This window comes from Chinchilla lanigera, unplaced genomic scaffold, assembly GCF_000276665.1.
Source record: "Chinchilla lanigera isolate Chin_1 unplaced genomic scaffold, ChiLan1.0 scaffold00022, whole genome shotgun sequence".
NCBI classification, from domain to species: Eukaryota; Metazoa; Chordata; class Mammalia; order Rodentia; family Chinchillidae; genus Chinchilla; species Chinchilla lanigera.
Window position 1 is genome coordinate 9,016,394 of NW_004955423.1, and position 21,111 is coordinate 9,037,504.

Consider the following 21,111-nt stretch of genomic DNA (forward strand, 5'->3'; position numbering starts at 1 on the left):
AAAAAAAAACCAAGCAAAACAAAACAAAACAAAAAGTCCAAAAAAGAAAGAAAGAAGAAAGTCAACCTAAGAGGGAAAGAATAATAAATGCCACGGTGATGGAGACTGATGTGTTAACAAAATTTCTAAATATGGGTAGGACTAGGGAATGGAAAGAAAGGAAGGGATAAATGTCGCTGGGGTGGAGGGGGAAATACAACCTAGAAATCATCCTTGGAAAGGGTGTGTTTTGGTCTAAGCCTTGGGCAGTGGAGAAAGATCAAGGCTGCAGAGCCTGGATCTTAGCCTGTAACAACACTGGGTCGTTTCTCCAGTTGTTTTGTAAGGACAGCTGGGGTGACTGTACTGCTGATGTCTAATGGTTTATCGGAAGGAATAGTTAATGCCTAATTTTTTTCTTTTTGACCAATTTTGCATGCTTATACCTGGTAATTTGAACAACCAGTTTGAAGACAACAATATGCAATATAACACCCATTGATGAATTCCTACCATCTTGTCTAGTGAAACTCTGTATCATTTCTAATTTTTTTTGTTTTTATTTTTTATCCTCTTTAATGGTTTGATGACTCTTGCGTTCTTACATCTGCTAATCTGAGCAACTTCGTTGAAGATAACAATATGTAATATAACAACCCCTGTTAATTCCTATCATTTTGTGTTAAAACCCTGTATCATTTTTATTGTTTTTGCTGTGTTTTATTTTTGTCTATGTTGTTGGTATTTTGCTATTATTCTTTTTTTATTATTCTCTTTAAAATAAAAAAGTACCCCTGAATCACAGGTTTAGAACGAGGTAGGTAGACCTAGCCTGCGTGACTTAGTGAGACCCTGCCTCAAAATATAAAATTGAAAAAGGGCAGGGGATGTAGCTCAGTGTGAAATGAAAACTCTGGATTCAATCCCTAGTACCACCAAAAACCAAAACCCAAAAACCCAACCGAACAGAAAACCCCAAAACTTTGGATCAGATTATCAGAATGAAATAAGATATAAAATATCTGTGGTTTCTCTGTCTTAAGCTATGTTTGATTTGTGGCCTGCTGCTTTTCGGTTGCGTAATTCAACCTAGTGATTTTTGAAGTGGTTTTTAATTTATTTTTTTAAAATTTCGGTTTCAGTAGTTCCTCGGATCAGAATGCAGTTTTGGTTTCTGTTAAAAGTGGTACTTCTCTCCGGCAAACTGCACGTTCTGTCACAGACTGGCACAGAACAGACGCATAGCACCCTATCTATAGGGTGCAACTGTTTTATTTTTAAAATACACTAACCCTCATTTATATAAAACGAGATTTGGGGTAGTCATTATGAAGAACAAAATCACGGTCAAATTCGTGCACAAGCCGCCGTTCCTTTTTCGAACTTCGGCGGTTTCCTTGCTTGGGTTCAGACGAGGGAGCTCTGGCTCCCCCGAGTGGCTAATACGGAGAAATACAGCCCTCACAGACCGGGCAGTAAAAACGCTAAAATTCAGGTGTGCCTCTCCTAGCGCGATGTTCTAAGAAATCAGACTCCATCACTGGGAGGATACGAATTTAAAATAAAATGAGGAGATGTGAAAGACTTAAAAAAGCTGAAATTGGGAAACCAGTTTAGGAAATGGATTTTTTCCCCTCGTTGCTGAAAACTGGTGAATTCAGATTGCCCGGGATTTGGGGGGCAGTAGAACCGATGCCAGGGCGACACCTGGTGGGCTCCTTCTGCTATTGTCACGATATTCTGCAATCCCTTCACTTGCTCATCCTGGCGCTCAAGGCTTCCCTCTGCCTTTTGTCATTACCCCTGTATCTTAAAGCGAAATGTGCAGGGGATATTCCTTTCTACACACAAACCCCACGCCGCCTGTGTGAGTCCCGATCTCCAGGTGCGCTACTCATCGTCACCTACGGGATTTCATAAACATGGTAATGGGAGGGTGAGCGGCTGGGAAGGAGGGAGTGGGCAGGACGCCGCCTCGATGGGGATGTAATTGGTGTCCGGACGAGTGGGCAGCAAGTTTACACGGCCCTGGGTCTGAGTTCTGTGGCGGGGTGTGTGCGGCTTCTCAGGCCTACAGAAGAGATAGGTGGAGGGTGGGACTTTCCTAGCCAGGTTGGTGGGGCAACTTTCTGGGCTAGTATTTTCCAAGGCCGGGTTGGGGAGATGTTCTTGTAGGGTAATATAATGTCAACAGAGTGAAAAAACTATTTCTATGTTTAGCAGGGCTAGTTCATTTCTAGGTTCGTTGGTTTCCTCTCTGTAAATAAGGCCCAATACAAACAAAGGTAGAGGTTTTTGTCCTACAGGCCAGGAAGGAAGGTACCAGATGCTGTCTTTGCATTTCCTACGATTGTCAATCCCATCTTTCCAAGAATGGCCTCTCTTTCCTCTGCTCCAGTCCACAGGCCTATGTGGAGGGGCTCTTGTATTTTGGGAGAGCTAAATCCCTATGCTACTTACAATTGGGTGGTATTTCACAATAAATTTCTTGAATATAAAATAGCAGGGTAATGCAGGCCCTGGCCTTCCCAGTTCTGTGGCAGCGCTGTGGGTTACACTACTAGCAGCTAAGCCACCTGACCGTGAGTATTGTCTGCTGTCAGTCACTCAGTCAGTGTTCCCGCACCTTGGCATTATTCCCCCCAAAGACACTCTGCTCCTTCTCTTGCATGCCTTCCCTGCCGAGGTAGCCCTGTGGCACCCTCCCACCTTGACTCCTCTCTGATGGTCACCTCTCCCCAGTCCAGCTTCCGCTTCTCCGGCTTTTCTTCTTGTCAAGGTTACTCTTCTCTCCTTGATTGCTGAGAAAAAATACCCAATGCCCAAAATTAAGGAAGGAAAGGTTTATTTAGCTTACAGTTTGTGGAGGTTTCAGTCCATACTTGGCTGGCTCCAAGGCAGAGTGGCACATGGCAGAGGGCTACAGCTCATGGAGGCAAAAGACAGCAAAAGCAGCAAATGCAAAAAGGGAGGAGCGGCATCGGGGTGAGCAGCCTCTTTCCCTTCCTTATATTGTATGCAAACTACCCATCCCAGGGCGGGTGTAGCGCTCACACCCGTAGTCCCAGCACTGGACTGTGGATCAATCATAAATCCAGAAGCCCGCCCCATGACTGCATGAGGCTTTGGGGGACATCCAGACACAAACCATAACACTTCTCCACCTGGTTCCTGAGCTCATCTCTTTGAATTCTCAAACATAGCTGCTTCCAAGCCCGCTGGTTCTAAGTGGTTGTCCACACCTATGGCTTCAGCTACAACCAGGTCATCTTCTCCTGTCTAGATTGTCCAGACTGAACTCATTTTACCCAGACAGAACCCTAGGAGTCGTTCTTGGGTGTTTCTACCCCCAGGTCCCTTGGCAAGCAGGCTTGGACCCATACTTTCACCTCTCCAAACCCCGCGCCGCCTCCTGCTCTGCCTCTAGTGTGGCTCAGCCCTCCGGATGGGCTCAGTAGACCACTCGGTGGTCCCCCTGGGTTCTACTGAAGCCCTTCTCCTACTGTGAGCACACTACATGGTTTGCAGAATGCAGGTGCTGTGCGTTAACACTGCTCAGGGCCCTGCGGGGAGGTGGACATGGAAACTCAACTGGAGAACCACTGAATGTTTGCTGCTGCTTTCCTGCGGCTGTTTCCAGTGCTTTGCACGGGTGAGCTTGAGAAACCCTCACACCAGCCCTGTGACACACGCTTCATGACTGTTATTCTCCCCCTTTCAGAGGAGCAAGCTGAGACTCAGAGCTCACGCAGCTTCTCCACACTCCAGCTCCGGGGGCCACGTCCCCTCCCGATGCGTACCGTGTCTGTGTCTATTCTCCGGCAGGGCCATCTGGGCGGCATCCTCGTGAGGGCAGTGGCCGCATGCAGTGACAGGGAAGTGGTTGTGCAGCTAGGAGCAAGATGGGAGGGGCTTACAGGAGGTGGCAGTCGGGGAACGTTTTGCTGAGATGAGGAATTTTCAGTCTGAAACTTGAGGTTGAAAACAAATAATCTCAGCATATATGTATGGAGGAGAGGTGCAGTGCGGGCAGAGGGACCAGCCTGGGCACAGCCTCTGCAGCGAGGACAGGGAGGGAGGGAGCAAGACCAGTGTGGCCGCAGCGTGGAGCAGGTGGGAGCGGGGCAGGAGAGCGGAGGCTGCACCTCGGGGCGGACAGGTGCTCCCAGGGGGTCCGGAGCAGCTCTGGACCAGCTACATCTCCCTTGGTTTCTGTGCTGCTGTGAGTTCCAAAAGAACCAGCTCATAACAGCTCTCTTTCCCTTGCAAGACTGTTTCTCTTATAAATTGTCACTTTCTGCTGGGAACATGCTGGCGAGAAGCAGAAGTGAGGCCACAGAAGACAGTGGCGTCTGATCCGCCCTCTTAGGAATGGCAAACGGATTCCTGCGCTTTGCTGTGGGCGGCTTAGTGAGTTGCTCCTTTCGTCCATTTGGAATGAAGTGCAGACCGAGCATCTTCTGTTGAATTGTACACCACATGTTTATACACACTCACTGGTGCTTTTACTAATAGTTTTTAAATGCGTGACTCTTCACATCAGGGGATGTTTTCCCTTATTTATAGACTTCTAAATGAATGCAGTATGATTCCTTTCTGATACTGGCTGTTGTATTTTGACAAGAGACAAAACATTTTTTTTTCATTTGAACTTCCTTTTAGTTAGCCAGTTTAGCTTGGAAATTATTCTCAAATAACATTTCTCATGGAAATTATCCTTGTGCTTACCATTTTCACTCTTTTGTTCTTCAGCTCAGAAAAACACTCAGTATGTCCTGGTGTTCGACGCATTCGTCATCTTGGTTTGCTTGGCATCTCTGGTTCTGTGCACGAGATCCATTGTCCTTGCTCTAAGGTTACGGAAGGTAACTGTGTTTCATTTTTCCCTCCCCTTTGGGCCTGGACCTGTAGTTTGACCAAAGAGTGGACTGCTGGTGTTGGGCCTCCCTGACCTCCTGACTCAATCAGATTCATTTGAGTGATGGACCCTATGAGGTTTAGTACATCAGTCCAGGCTCTGGCTAGTCAGGTGGAACAAGATAACTACCCTGCTTACAACGGAGCTAGCAAACATGGACGGCACAGTGGTGAATTCTCAAGCTTTTGGATGTTTCCGGAATAAATGAAACCCTGTCAAATTCAGGAGCATTCTTACAAATAGAGTAATGCCATGTATGCATTTTAAAATTCATCTTCAAGTTAGAGCTCCTTTTGACAAGGAAGCATGGTAATTGAGTTATAATGAAGCATAAACTACTTTATTCTACTTTTTAAATAGCTAAAAAATTCTCCGCTGAGTTTCAGGTTACCTTTTTGCCCTCAGGGTTCTTATGAATATATATTCTAGCTGCTCATGCATCTCATTCTGGCTTGTGACATGTGTGTAAATGTCCACTGGGGTCAAGGGAGCGAAGAAGTCCTTGTGGTCCCATTCGTGAACTGAGGAAATAGGGCCGGGGATATAGCTCAGTGGCTCAAGCCTCTGCCTGGCAAGTGCAGGGTCCTGAGTTCAATTCCTGGTACCAAAAAAAAAAAAAAAAAAAAAAAAAGTGAACTGAGGAAATAGCTTGTGCTCTGTTATTTTTTATCTTGATTTCTGCCACCTCACGTTGTAAATACCCACCTCTCTTCCCTGCCCTCCAATCCTCTTGATACTCTGCATCCAAGGTTAGGGTCGCATGACTGTCAAATTGGGGGGGACAACAATGGGAGCACAGACTCTGGAGCCAGGCTGCTGAGGCTCAGGTCCTTCCAGGCTTAGCCTCTCTGTGTCTCAGTTCCCTCGTCTTGAAGACAGAGTGAACAGTACCTAGGTCAGGGGGTGGTCACCAGCTTGAGTAAGCTGGTCCTATGCCAAGTATTTGGAACACACTGTATTAGTATTCTGACAAGACTCTGGAGGGGGCAGCTATATGCATTTAATGTTTGGGTTAATGTAGGCACTCACATACTCGCCTCCTGCTGGGCTAGATGACAGACAGGGAAAAGTGTATTGCTTATTGCCCCCCTGCGAATAGACTTACCAGTTGGAAAAGGCAATGCCACGTCATTTCATGGGCTGAAGCACCGTGTTGCACCAGTCTTCTCCTGCCAGGAGGAGGAGAAGAGGTTAGTAAGAAATACTTTGTTCCATGTTTGCTGTAGAGATTTCTAGATTTCTTCCTGGAGAAGTACAGGAGACACGTGTGTGATGCTGACCAATGGGAGTTCGTCAATGGATGGTATGTCCTGGTGATCATCAGCGACCTGATGACCATAGTCGGATCCATCTTAAAAATGGAAATCAAAGCAAAGGTGAGGGCCGCCCGCTTACAGCCTTTTGTGTTTCAATTCAGCCAGATGAGCTCTGGCACCTTAAGATGTAAAATCCTGAGGAAGACTAGGTTGGTTCTCTGTTGTCTCTTCTCACACCCATGCGCATGAGTGGATGTGCTTCCTTGAGAAGCGGGGAAGGAAGTGGGTGTGTTGGGGAAGGTGCTGTCCCCATCACTACCCTCCGGGAAATTTGGCAGCATCTTCAGAACGGTAACTGCAGTTTGACAAAATTGTTGCTGGGCTTCTTAAATTGCAAAAAGGAGCAACTGACCCGGAAATCCATCGCTTCTCCTGAGCGTGCATCAGGACTCAGTCGTGCCCCTTGGGTCCCCTGGTGGATATGCGGAGGTCAGGAACGCTTGAGTGCCTGGCGTGTTGCATGGATGTGTTGACTTTATCCTCACTAGGCCACTGCTCCTCTAGCACTTACTTGTTCTCCCCTGGGCTCTGTGCTGCTGTCAGTCTCAGCAAGTGGACCTCCCCGATGCCGAAGCACCTCCTTCTCCTTCTGGCTGCCTCTGGCTGTGTCATGATGCTGCCTGTCCTGCCTGCACTGCCGCTGCAGCCTCCCGTGGGTTCCCATCTTTAGCTCTGTCCTCCAGATCCGTGCACTCAGCTGCCTTAGTGATTTTTCTACTGTCAGCCCCCTTTCTACCTCTGCGACCTACTGTGGGGGAAGCGGCCTCCCTTCAGCATGGCGCCGGGGTCCTCCTCAACTGCTCCGTCTCAGGCTCTTCCTCCTACTCCTCCCCCGGGTCTGACAGCCACTGTCCTTCCAGGACAACTTGAAGTTCTCAGCCTTGTGCCCCTCTTCAGCTTTTGTCTGCTTCCCCTGCAGCTTCCTCCTGCCTGTCATGTAGGCAAGGCTCTGCAAGTGCCTCAACCGTGGGAAGCGGGCATGCATCTGTCATTGCTCCCCATGTATTGTGTTAGCCTCCTGTCTGTGTGCTTGTCTTCTCCTCCTGACCTAGCATTCCTTGTGAGCAGGTGCTGTGTTAGGAAGTCATGTTGGAGCTTGCCTTCAGAAGCAGCTGAATAGTGCTGCTTGGTCTTTAACGAACAGGATGAGCTTTTTTTTTTTTTTTTAATGTCAGTGGTAAATGCAATTTCAATTACAGGATATCATCTGGAAAAAAAAAATCAGTTCAACAAATTAAAATAGTAAAAGGAAATAAGATGCACACATTTGGAACTGTGTTCTCTATCTTCTTCTTTGTCTTAAAAAAATAATTCTTAGCAACTGCTAGACTTGGTGGCCATCTGATGGAGTCCCAGCACTCTGGGAGGCTGAGTCAGGAGGAGGGCAAACCCAGCCTGGACAACTTAGCAATTTTGCAGGACCCTGTCTCAAAATACAATATAAAAATGGCTGGGAATGTAGCTTGGTGCAAAAGCCCTGGTTTTAATCCCCACTACTGTAAAACAAGTTAGCAAACAACAACAAAACAAAACCCCTTCGTACCCATTCTTTCTAAACCATAATGTGGTTTCTAAATCACTTTCTAAACCATAAAGTGAGGTAAATAAGGTGAGTGGAGTAGAATATGTTACTCATCCATCTTTTTCTTCTTCCTTCCTTAGAATCTCACAAATTATGATCTCTGCAGCATTTTGCTTGGGACGTCTACACTCTTTGTTTGGGTTGGAGTCATCAGATACCTGGGTTATTTCCAAGCATATAACGTAAGCACTTGCCACTGGGAAGCACGTCATGATGGAGACCCATTTCTTCCTCAGGTTCTCAAAGCTACATTTCATTCCCCCATTCAAGAAATAAGAAATAAGAAATTCTTATTTCTTTCAGGTGCTCATATTAACAATGCGAGCTTCTCTGCCAAAAGTTCTCCGGTTCTGTGCCTGTGCTGGCATGATTTATCTGGGCTACACGTTCTGTGGCTGGATTGTTTTGGGACCATACCATGACAAGGTGCGTAGCACTGATTTTCCTTTCTGTACAGCGGGCACTGGGACCCTTTTAGTGGGTTTCTAGCGCTACCTTCTTTGCACTTAATCTAAGGAAGCAAATATCTTTATCTCGGTGTTTTTCTTTTCCTCTTCGGGATATTAAAGTGATTTTAAGATACTGAAACAATGGCAGGCAATTGGAAAGCGCATGTCAGAGTTGTCTGGGCCTGACTTAGGGGTCACACATGCACCCAGCTGATCATCAGATGAGAAATATTTGGGCAGAAGATCACTATAGTAAAAAGTAAAAATTAATTGAGGGAAATTATTACAAAAAGTCTCTCTAGTTTAAAGTGTAAAGGTTTTCAGCCAAGCTAGTTAAAGAGACTGAAGGTGGGTGAAGACTTCCTGAGATGACCGTTTCATTGCTGGTTGTAATGAAAGCATATCTTGTCATAGGGGGTTTCAATAATGTTATCATCATTGTTCCTTATTAAAGGTCAGAATGAGCTTAGATATAATAAATATAATAAATTTGCTCGCTGGGTAATTCAGGAAATGAAATGACCTACGTAGGTCTCGTTCTCAGCCAACAAAAGTAAAAGGACTTATTTTACCACATTGTTTTTCACCCATGGACCTGTGGCCATTGGAACAAAAGAAACAAACAAACAAAAATAACAGCAGCTAACGCTTACAGCTTCCCTGTTAAACATTACGCTGAACATTTCTGCATTCGCTCTCATTTCTTCCCCGCAACTCCCCAGAGAGTCTTTGGGTGCTCTGCAAGGAGAGAAGAGGTGAAAAATGCAGAAGATCGCCTTCAAATTTGTGTAACACTTCAACCCTAAATTGAACTGTTTTGACCTTGATAGCGGCGTTATCCAAAATATATGATCAAATCTGATTTGCAAACTGTTCGTGAAGGGTGCTACCCATGTGCCCCAAACCTTCCTCTGGCCCCAGTAAAAGAAACCCCAGTGACCCAGCAGGCCCTAGCTTTTTTCTCTTTCTGTCACGTTTAAAACGGCCACAGAGAATTATGGTTCGAAACGCCATATAATTAACAGTGATGGACCCCGGGTTAATAGTAAATCTTAGTAAATTTATTGCTTTTCAAATCCATGTCACTGCTTTGAAGGTGACTCTAGTAAGAATTGTTCCTTGATAAGATATTTCTGAGCTGGAGAACTTGCTGTCTTAACACTGAGGAAAATGTACCATTTTTCTTCCTTCTTTCCTCCTACTTTAAAAGCTTCTCTGCTTCTTTGTCACTAGAGGGCAGTGTTGCACCATGTGGTGTAAGTAGGAATCCAAGGATCTTGCTTTAGGTTAATTGTCTGAAAGACTTCAGGACAAGTTGTCCTGTATCCTGGACACCTCCTTCCTGTCTCTCTCAGCGCATCATTATTCTGAAAGGTTCTCAGTTACCTTTGCTTGAATTTTACTAAATGGCTGCCATTTTGAAAGTGCTATTTGTTAGGTATGGTGTTCAAATTCTTTATCTCCCTTGTTGTGTTAACTCTCATCAGTCAGCTTTCCATCACTGTGTCAAAATACGTATCTGAATCAACTTTGAAGCAGGAAAGTGTATTTAAGCTTACGGTTTCAGAGGTTTTGGTCCATGGTCACTTGGCTTCACTATCTTTGGGCCTGTGTCAAGTGTATCATGGAGGGAGATCTGTTCACCTCCTGGCAACTGAGAAGGAAAGAGGAGAATAGGAAGAGGATGGGGTTCCAACTACCCCTCCAAGGACATCTGTGATGACCTGACTTCCTCCTACCAAGATGTCACTTCCTGAAGATCCCATCACTCTCCACTAATGCCACAAGCAGGAGACTAAAGTGTATGGGACTTTGGAGGACTTTGAGATTCAAACTACTAAACCTTTCCTCCACTTTCCTCTGGGAAAATATCATTATCCTTTTACAGAAAATAAGAACTTTAATATTGAATGATTTTTTGAGATTACCTAGATGGTAAATGGCAAATGGCAAAAATGGTATTCAAATTGCAGTCTGCCTCACCTCAGTGTGCATGCTTTGACCGATAACCACTAAAGTTTTTCTTGGAATTCTCTAAAGCACATAATTGCAAAAGAACATTTAGTTTGACCCAAGAAACAGGACGGTATTTCCAGATCAACTGTGAGAGGCAACTCACCTAATGAGTCTTACTTTTTTGGGGGCATGTATCAAGATCACCTAGTGCAAAATGAGGTTATTTGCTCCGGGAGCCTGGTTGCATTTCCATATGTTCAGTTTTGTACTTTCAAATGGTCTAGGTGAACGAGGTTCCTCTGGGCAAGCACTGTCCAATAAAAGTATAATGTGAGCTACAAATGGGAGGTTTGTGCATACTTTAAAGTATTCGAGGAGCCACATTAAAAAATAATGAAGAAACAGATGAAATTGATTTTAATTATGTATTTTATTAAGCCTAGTATAGCCAAAATACTACCTCAGCATGTAAGCAGTGTAAAATATTAAGATTTTTTACATTCTTGGGGGGATGGTACTAAGTCTTTGAAATCTGGTGACTTATTTTATCTTCACAGCACATCTCAAGTTAGACGAGTGTTATGCTTTAGATCTAGAGTGTCCCCAAAGAGGCTCTTGTGCTGAGAGCCTGGGCTTTTGTAAGGAAATTAGATTGTGCTGGCACTATATTCATCAGAGGTGAATGAGCAGTTAAGAGCAGGGATCTGGTCAAAAGAGGCAGGTCCCAGCAGGTGTGACCTGGAGCACCCGTCTCCCTCCCTGGCTCCTCCCTTTGCTATGTGCTTCCTGGCCGCCATGAGCCGAGCCTCTCTTTCACCTAGGCCCTTGCACCTTTCCCTTTCTGCTTTGGCTCCATCTGACTATAAACTAAAACCTCTAAAACCTAAAACTGTGAACCAGCACCTCCTTTGTGTTGTGGGTGTTGGGGATTTTGTCTGTAACAAAAAAATGACTAAGACAATAGCTACATGGCAGATGCTTAGGACTCTTACGTGGTGGGTGGTTAGCATTTAGAATATTGCACCTCTAGATGTGTCTCCAACATAATGGGTGCTTCCCTTTATCCCTCTGGGGGAGTGGATGGAGGAGGGATGTCTCTAGCATTGCCCAGCAGGTCCATTTATGATCTCCCTCCCTCCCTCCCCCTCTCCCTCTTGTTCCCCTCCCCCTCTCCTCCCTCTCCCCCCTGTTCTGTCTCTCCCTCCTTCCCTCCCTCCCATTTGTAGCCAGGCTGATTGGGGAAATGCACAGTTGAGTTAATTCAATGAATGCGCAAGTCAGTGCAGTGAAAAATTTTGTCTGGTTTTAGAATTTTGTCCTTTTTCCCATTCATATTGCTGCTCCTTTGAATCTGAAATTAGAAAATTTCTAAATTTAGGAAATGTTACTGCCCTCTGTACCTCCTCTCCCCAAATTAATCCAAAATGTCCACGTTTTTAGATTCTGCCAGTATCTGCTGAACGAGAGGGACTTCAGTGTCACCCAAAGCCATCAAAAGCTGAGAATTTTCACAAGCATTTTCCAGTGTTCTTAAAATCACAGCAACACTGAATGTGAAAGTTAATTCTTTCATTAAAATAAACCAAAAAAAAAAAAAAAAACAAAAAAACTCTAACAAGGAGGTACCAGGAAAGTTATAATTGGTACTCCTGATTGATTGGTAGCCAAAGTCTCAACATTTTAGCTTCCTATCTTCCTGTTCAGCATCTGATTTCACTGATTCAGCTAAAGGGAGCAAAGGTATGAAAAGTGTCCTGCTGGTGTTCGTTTCCAGCGCTAATGGACTTGGCACTGTGCCTTTTCAAGATGTCTGGGCACAAAGGGATGGAGGATGCTGATGTTCCAAACCTCATCTTGAATTATTCAACATTACTTTAATGTGGATTTTACATTTCAGAGGAGTTTGCTTTCTGTGAGGGATGAATAATAATCTCGCACAATTCCCATTTTACAAATTAGAAGACCAAGGCATTGAAAAATTGTTGGACTTTTTTGTTGCTATGGGTAAAAACCTGCAGCCCCTGCCTGACACCTTTGTGATTCCAGGCTGCTGGTTTTACCCAAGTGTCTCTCTCACTCAAGCCAATCAGCTGGGCATGATGGCGCACACCTGTAATCCCAGCACTTGGGAGGCTGAGACAGGAGGATTGTTGCGAGTTTGAGGCCAGCCGGGCTGCAAAGTGACCTCTAGGCCAGCCTGAACTGCATAGTGAGACCCTGTCTCAAAAAGACCAAAAAAAAAAAAAAAAAAAAAGAATTGCAATCCAGTTAAAATTTTTACCTAAATGTTGCATGAGATTCTTGCCACCAGCTCTTGAAGTAAACTTTTATATCATTCTCTGATATGAGCTTATTGCAGGTTATGTTTACATTCAAATGAACGTTCTTTACAGCTCAACCACAAAATTATCATTTGTGAAATGAATGTTTGGTTTCTCATTGTGGTTCCATAAAATCTGTGGGGATTTTAATGGAAAGACCCATATAATATTTATGTATGTATGTATATATTTACGTATTTATTTTTGGTATCTGCTTTCTAGGGCTTACAGTCTTTCAAGAACTGAAGCCTATATGTGGTCCTTCTACTTGGAAACACATTAGGACTTTCTCTGGGGAATATTTGAACTTCATTTCTATGGGATTTGGCCACTGAAACTGACTGGTTCAGAGCCGATTTTTGTCATACTAAAATGACGGGTTTATGCATCCATCACTTAATTTATTGTGTCTCTGCTCTAACATTTTGCTAGAGTAAAATAATTCTTCTGTGCACATGGGAAAGAGAATAGGAGGCATCAGCCAAGATTATTCCTCCATCAACGCTTCCTACCTCTGGCAGCTTTTATTTTTAATGTGCTAACATGACCTGGACCCATGGTTGGAAAGGCTATGGGAAGCCATTCATTTAGCCAAACTTTCTGATCCTTTGTGATGTCCCAGTTTCTTATATGTGGCTATGAATAGCATTATGATGGGGTAGATACTGTGTCTATACTGCTAACGAGTAACTGTATAGGAAACTAAGAAGTGAAGTGGATAGGTATTGACCACCTAGCTATTTGCAGTTCTGAAACGTGAAGTACAGACTCTTAAGGTTATTGAAACTAAATAGAATTGACAGATTGCAAAAGAAACTATGAGAGAGACGCTGTTGCCAAGGTTATAACTGACATCTATAGAATCCAGCTTTAACTTCAGACTCAAGGCTAGTAGAGAAAATGGAAAATATTTATATGGGGAACTTCCTGCCTTGCTGTTAAATAATCTGTGTGTTAAATGATTTGTTCAACTGGATCGTCCCTCTAGGTCTCTAGAGAGCGTGACTTTAGCCCAGCTCACCAGAGTTGTTGATTTGGCAAAGGCATGGGCATGAACACTCCCAAACTGCACCCTGTCTGGTCTAGGCACAGAATAAGAAGTGTAAGATGTGGTGCTTGCTGTCCAACTAGGGTTCAGAGAAGTGTACGCAGAAGCAATTAGAAGAGCATCCCCAGGTTTACTCTGGAACTCTGGCTGATACAGAGATCAGAGAAGGTGCTGGAGCGCCCAGAGCAGTCTGTCCTGTAAGAGACGTTGAATTTGCCCTTGAATGTTGACTTGATTGGACACAACAGAGGAAGAAGAATATAGGAGATGAGGGAAATAAATCCCAGGAGGAAAAGACATAGGAATGGCCAGGCGATGCGAAGGCGACAAGCACAGGATGTTAATATCGACAAGGAGGACTCTTGAAGCCACAGGCTGAAGAGCTTGCTCACCCTTCTTGGTTTGAAGTTTTCCTTCATGTCTGGACACTGTATAATCTTAAGAAGAGAAGTGACCCTCAGTTCATCTTCTATGAAGTCTGCATTTCGCTGCAGCTTGGACTGGAGGTTGAAGAGGTTGTAGACGTCCTTGGAGGTTTCTGTAATAATCTAGTTATGAGTGTTGACAGCAGAGTGGAATAGAAAGGATGGATCAGAAAAAGATCTCATAGGAACAGAAAAACCTTAGGAGACTGAGGGGAGGGGAAGGTTAGCAAATAAGTATTTTATTTATTTTGAAGCAAACATTTCTTTGGTAGGAGACTGGAATCCATGAAAGACAGAGAAAGGTGGAAGGGAGGCCTGTTTGCTGTTTAGGGTGGTGGGAGGCTTTTTTGATTGCATGTGAAGCAGCAGCACAACTCCCAGGTGAAGATGCCTCGGACACTCGTTGAGGACTTGAATATCCCCAAAGCCACACTGACTTCATGGACATGCGGGCCCCGATCCATAAGGGCAGAACTGGGTTCAAAACAGTACAGTAACTCATTTCTTCTATGCCCCTGGAGACAATATTGTCTTTTGCCAATTAGGTCCTTAAGGCTCTTTGGAAATTTTTTATACCCAGCTAATGTTTAACCCACTGGCCCCAGAATCATGTTTATTGAGCACCTATTCATTGTGTTTAGTGGGAGTACTGCAGTAGCTTGTGAGCCCCTCAAAGCAGGGATCCCAGTGGTGTCCATGAGAGCTCCAGATGGACACCTTCCACCAGACCACCTCACACCAGCGTTTCTGCCTGACATCTCAAACTCACCTTGCCTCGACAGAGGCCGTGAACACTTCCTTGTCTTAGCCCTACCCGGATGTATATTCTCCCTGCCCTTTTCCTTTTCTGGCCAGGGCTGCTCTGCCTCACATGGATCCTGCAGTTGCCTCTGGCTGGGCTTTTCCCATTCTCCTGCATGCCTTTGGTTGCTTTGAGAAACACAGATCAGATCCCGTCACTCTTGTAGCTGGAATTTCTTTCATGGGCTGAATGAAGCCTCAAGCAGAAGGCCCAGTGGGCCCGAGGCATTGTGGCACAGATGTCCTCTCTGCTACCAGGCTCAGCACCTACTTCCCCATAGCCACTGAGCACATCCTCCCCTGGGCCACTCATCTTGTTCCGCCTACCACGGCTCTACTGCAGGGCCTCATGGCTTATCTGCTTGGTAGGATGGGAGGCATCAGCCATATTATTCCACTGTCAACATCTCCTGCCTCTGGCAGCTTTTAATTTTTAATGTGCTGACATTACCTGGACCCATGGTTGGAAAGGCTAAGGGAAGCCATTCATTTAACCAAACTTCCTGATCCTTTGTTACATCCCACTTGCTTCCATATGTGGTTGGTTGCAGTTCTTTCAGAGAGTAGTTTGGCAGATTGCAGCCTTAAACATGGTGACAGCTTAGCTTGGCATGGTGGTACATGTGTGTAATCCCAGCATTGAGGGAGGCTGTGGCAGATGGATCACAGATTCAAACTTAGTCTAGGCAAGTTAGTGATTTAGACTGCCTGGACAATGTTGTCTCAAAATGAAAAGAAGCACTTTTTAAAGGGGCTGGAGGTATATAGGTCAGTGTGAAGGCCCTGGGCTCATTCCTCACTACTGGTGGAGGAAGCGGGGAAGTTAACAGCTTTTATCCAACAACAGGAAAAAAAAATCAGGCATAGAAATGTTCATTCCATTGTTGTTTACAATAGCAAATGTAGCATTCCAGTGTCAGGGCAATAATTAATTTAGGATTCTCAAGGAATAGCCTGTTAGATAAATGCTCTCAATGTGTGAATAACATAAGAAGGTGTTTATGTCAAGTAGGAAAAAAAAATCAGGATCCAAATGTGTTAGATGACATGACCAGGAACATATAAAAAGTGCTGAGGAAGAAGCCCAGGGAAATGCCAAGGTGCCATCTTTAAGAGTGTGATTTTGAATGCTTTCCTATTTTCATGTTCTGTCTTAAAAATGAATGAATGACTGCTAAGAGAGAAACAACTCTATGCTAACAAGCTAACAACATGGCTCTGCTGTGTGGGATACTTTATCTCAGAAGCTAATCTCCCTTTCTCCCCTACAGTTTGAAAATCTGAACATAGTGGCCGAGTGCCTGTTTTCTCTGGTCAATGGTGATGACATGTTTGCGACCTTTGCTCAAATCCAGCAGAAGAGCACCTTGGTGTGGCTGTTCAGCCGTCTCTACCTATATTCCTTCATTAGCCTTTTCATATATATGATTCTCAGCCTTTTTATTGCACTTATTACAGATTCTTATGACACTATTAAGGTGAGTAGTGATATTTACTGCCAAAAACCATTGCAAATGCTGTATGGTCTGGAACTTAGCATAATATTCACATAGGGTATTATCACTGTATTTAGATTTTGAGGGTTTTGTAGACAGTAAAACTTTTTCGAGCTAGAGGCTAATTTTAAATGCAGATTTAGGACCTTGTCCCTGTTGCCCAGATTGGAGTGGGTGGGTTTAGAGGTGCTGTGAGAAAGACACCAGAAGAGAGAAAGCTTGGCTGAGTCCACTACTAGGCTGCTGCTTGTGGCACTGACCAATGCGTCTGTGAGTGTGGTCACCTGGAACTGAGGATTGAGGTGGTACACGCTCAGGTGTTGGCATTCCTCACACCGGATGGTGTGGCTGCTGGTATGGTGCAGCTTTCCTTTAAATAATGAAAGCGAAGGCTTTGGGGCTGTTTAACTTCTTACTTTCCTAAGCCACTTGATGTGCTCTGCCCTTCTGGACTGGACCCATTTAACCAATTTGCAGCTTTAAGGAGGCCTGCTTCCTCAGGGGCTGGTGTCTTCACAGCAGGCGGTTGAGCTTGGAGAACGCTACTTTGCATCCAGAGCCTGAGCACCGTGGAGGGCTGAGTTGATGCCCTTGGGTGCTGTTGTCTGCTTAACCTTCCCCAGACTAATGAAGAAGAAAGCCGGGCCACTGGCGTAGTGGGGAGATGAGACTGCAGGGCCTGGCAGAAAAGAGAAAACTTGACCTCACTAAGCATGAGGGCAGAGGGCCCTAAGGTCTTTGTGTCTGCTTGGAAAAATCTGCCTTCACTCAGCAGCCACCTTCTGTCTCACTCAGCAGCCGTCCTCCCTAGAAAGTAGAGGAAGCAGAGTCATCTACTTGGCAGTATGCGGGTTGGAAGTCTTGTCTGGTCTCGGTACTATCACCCTAGCCTTAGACTTTGGCCTACTTCCTTTATCCTCTGTTAGACACACCCTTCCAAGACTTTCTGGAGTTTTCCTTTGGATTGTTCTCTGTTCCCATGGTGGCCCTGGCTTGGCTGTTCTGGGACTTGACAGATTGATTCATCATTGTTTTAATAGCACTTCTTGGCTCCGAGCTAGCCCTGTGGGAGAGTTTTGTTTTAGCAAAGGCGATTTTGGTGTATTGGCAAAGGGGCAATTTTTCATGCTGCATAGAGTGACAGCATTGTGTGGTTTTTTAAAAGAAATACCAGCAGAATGGCTTTCCTGAGACGGATCTGCAGGAATTCCTGAAGGAATGCAACAGCAAGGAGGAGTACCAGAAAGAGCCCTCAGCCTTCCTGTCCTGTGTCTGCTGCCTGAGGAGGTCGGTGCTGCGTTCAGTCTCCCCACTGCTGAGGCAAACTCTTCTGTTGCCTTAAGGAAGAGTCATCCCAAGGTTAACGGGGTTTTCAGCCCTGCAGTCGGCTTACTGTGGGACACAGTTCAACTTTCTTTTCTTGCCTCCCACCACTACTGGCTCTAGAAATGCATTATTTCATGTAAGACAAGGTTGTGGGTAAAGCTACATGACATGATCTACATCCCTTTGGCTTATCATGAGACCCCTACGAGAAGGCATGAATGGTGTCCCTAAGGTCAGGAGACTGAGCTCCTAGATGGATGGCCCACAGAAGAGGTCAGAGCTCTGGGACTGTCCAAAGCTATTTTCCTCTTTCACAGTATGTGGCCCACATGACCTTGAGCAGATCAGGAGTCCAGTGTGTGTCCTTGGTGGCGAACACGCAGTAGTAGCCATTCCCTGGCCGGCTGTGCTTTGCTTACTGTTTGTCCAGAGTCTTAAGAAAGTGGTCTGGACCTCACTGGACAAGGTGTACTATGCAGTAGTTTGAGGACTAGAGTTGGGATCAGATGAGGACAGTTTTCTTAAACGTGCCAATATGTGTTGTAATCTGAACTCAGGGGGAGGAGTTTTTGACTTAAAGTATACCACACCTTTGTTTTTTGAGAAGGATTCTCTAAATCCAACTCCTAAAGGAAAATGGGAGAAAATAATTGCTACTTAGAACCACAGGATATATTTTTCTGTAAATCAATTTGTACTGCATCTTGGGATTTGAAATGATATGACTGAGCATATCCAAAGAATGTCTGGTAAATATGAAATGAGGTCTTCTGAGAAGAGGTAAGTTTTCAAAATCACATTTCATCCTCTCAGAGCCTTCAATTATTGCCAAACAAACCAGGATAAAGAAAAAATAATTTTCTTAATAGGCAGCTGCCTCCTCAGAGTCAGTCTGGAGAAAGGAAGTCTGTCAGAGTCACTTTTCCATTATGTAGTTAACTTTAAGGGGGAAAATGCTCATTGGGAAATGCATCCGTGAATTCCGTGAAAAGTACCTGGTGGATCTCTGGTGTCCTTGGTTTACGTCAAAAAGAGCCCTAGGAAGCTGTTAAATGCTTTCGGTGCAGCCACTGGGAATAAGGAAAGATTTAAGAGTGAACCGGAAGCCGTATTGCGAAGAGTGGTTCTGCGAGGGGAGGAGGGTGCACCCTCGGCAGACGCTTGCCCGGCAGCTCCCTGGGGTTGTTCAGAAGGCGCATGGTGGGAAGGAGTGTGTGCCCATTGCAGGCATGAAAGAACCAAAGCAAACAGGAGAGTCCACCGAGAAACAATCCACCTGTTGAGCAGCACTAGATGATGACAGCTTTGAAAAGAGAGGATGTTAAAGACAAGGCAGAAGTGTCTGTTGCCAAGTTTGGCCAGAAGATAGACCTTGGTGAAGGCAGCTAGAGTGATGTCAGTGGAATCTTCAGACCACAGCTTTGACTTCACAGCAATAGGGAGGACCCTGCAGAGCATGAGTGAAGGTCACATGTCACAGTGGGAGGAAATGTATTGCAATGGGCCCTGGAAAGCAAGCAGTGCCTGTGACCCCATGCTTAAGGCCAGGAATAAAGAATGAAACAACTCTAAGGAAGGCTATGAGTGGAGAGTAAATGTTGGAGCAAGACCTCACCGAGGCAGCCTGGGCGCTCAGGGATTGGTGTCTCGTCTCCCTTGTCTGGTGACCGTGACAGATGGCATCCATTTATCCCAGCTCTACCTCTTGCAGGTCATGGACGTGACCACCTTTCTCAACAGAGTGGTCTGGCAACCCCCACACATTGGTCCTCTTTTGAATTGCTGACAGAGCCCCTAATCTGATCATTATAACACCTGTTTTTCTTTTTACTTTGTTTTTGTGTTTTGGACCCTGCCACTAGTCAAGGGTGTCCTGTGACCTTTCCTAAACTGCTCGGCTCCTCCAGTCACATCAGGGTGAGCTAGAGGGCCTGAAGCCTCTTCCAGGCCTAAAGCGATGTGGTTCCTTGGAGAGACGCTTAACGAGCAGCTGTAAATTCCACTTTCTCCTTTTCTATTCCAGTGAAGGAGGAAAACGGGCCCTTGAAGCTATCAGTAAGACTTCCTTAGTGAAAGGGTGGGAAGGCTGTAAGGGCTCACAGCTCACAGTTCGTTTCTGAAATCATCTGCTTAAATTTCAAATAATGTCAGGTGTCTTTCTTACTTATTCTTCGGCTTACATGCTTCCCTCACGTAACCCATGTGTGCCTAGAATATAGAGTACACTCCTCTTTCTTGGTAAAGAGTTTTAAATTCTTGCTCTCTTTTCTTTTCCTCCTCCCCCGTCCTATTATAGGAGAGAAAGCAATGACCACTTGATAGTTATTAACTAAAGCTCTTCTGGGAAGACAAATTTCAGGCCTCCTTACCCAGCTGCAGAGCTGAGGGACCTCGGACACCCTGGACCAGCCGTTCTGAAAGGACTGTCTTATTTAATTGTGGGCCAAGAAAGAGGAACACCTGTCAGCTGGCTGACCTTAACTGAAGTTCCAAAGTTACTTTTTATACATTTGGAGGATGAAGAGTAGATCACAGGCTACTGCTGGACATTAGTGCAGTTGAGCGGTGATCATGAAATTCCCTATTTTTCTGCTAATTTATGACATGATAATAGTCATATGTGAAAAGTCACATTTCAGAGTGTGCAACACGGAGAAGCTTAAAGTTTTATACTTTGTGTTTTAAGATTTGTGTTTATTGTCAGGTAAGGATTTGTTTTAAACGTGATTTTTGGGTTCAAAGACTTCTTGTTATTTTATGATTTACACAGAGGTGTGGTTGGTTGAAAAGCCATTTAAAGACCACACTTAAATCAGCAAAAAGACTTCTTGCAGTAGACACTTCTCCACCTATCTTCCTGTGAGTTTTCTTCTTCGGCATACATGAAGTGACTGTTGGCACGGTCAGTGGGCTAAACTGGAAACAGAACACACATCAGTGGTGCTAATCCTTGATTGTACACACATGACATGTGGCAGTACACCACAGCACTTGTCATTCATCTTAACAACTGATCTCCACTGTGCTGGACACAAAACTTTGTCAAGCAAGGACATATGGTATATTTTTCCTTAAATAAATTTATTTTTATTACACTCTATCGCATTAGTAGTAGTTATTAAAGTGTGGTATCAGGGGCTGGGGATTTAGCTCAGCGGCAAAGCGCCTGCCTGGCAAGCGCAAGGTCGTGGGTTCGGTTCCCGGTACCAGAGAAAAACCAAAAAAAAAAAGTGTGGTATCGCCTAATATCTGCTCGTAAAAACTCAGAGCGCATCTGTATTAACTGCCTGGTCTCCAAAAAGGATTTCTAATTTTCTTAAAAGCAGCGCAGAAGATATAGGGGCTAGTACAAAGTTACTTAGTGTACATTTATGATAATAACTTGAGAGATTAAGATCACTTCATACATAGATTTATTTCCTGATTGAAATAAATGATGATTTCAGATGTACATAATGATCACATCCATCATTTATTTCCTTGACCTCAAGGGT

General features: G+C 44.7%; 1 protein-coding gene across 5 annotated transcripts in view; it reads left to right on the forward strand.

The window, feature by feature from the left end:
• Positions 1–20,717, forward strand: part of Mcoln2 (mucolipin 2) — a 59,901-nt gene extending 39,184 nt beyond the window's left edge. For 3 of the 5 annotated variants that reach the window (XM_005385149.2, XM_005385148.2, XM_005385150.2), the window contains exons 8-14: positions 4,732–4,844; positions 6,124–6,273; positions 7,876–7,977; positions 8,099–8,221; positions 16,067–16,273; positions 17,457–17,578; positions 19,914–20,717. In XM_005385149.2, coding sequence (XP_005385206.1) covers positions 4,732–4,844; positions 6,124–6,273; positions 7,876–7,977; positions 8,099–8,221; positions 16,067–16,273; positions 17,457–17,578; positions 19,914–19,950 — 854 coding nt within the window. In that variant the 3' untranslated portion in view covers positions 19,951–20,717. The remainder of the gene's footprint in view (positions 1–4,731; positions 4,845–6,123; positions 6,274–7,875; positions 7,978–8,098; positions 8,222–16,066; positions 16,274–17,456; positions 17,579–19,913) is intronic. The other 2 variants (XM_013514550.1, XM_013514549.1) reach the window with 2 other exon arrangements.
• The last annotated feature ends 394 nt before the right edge of the window (positions 20,718–21,111 follow it).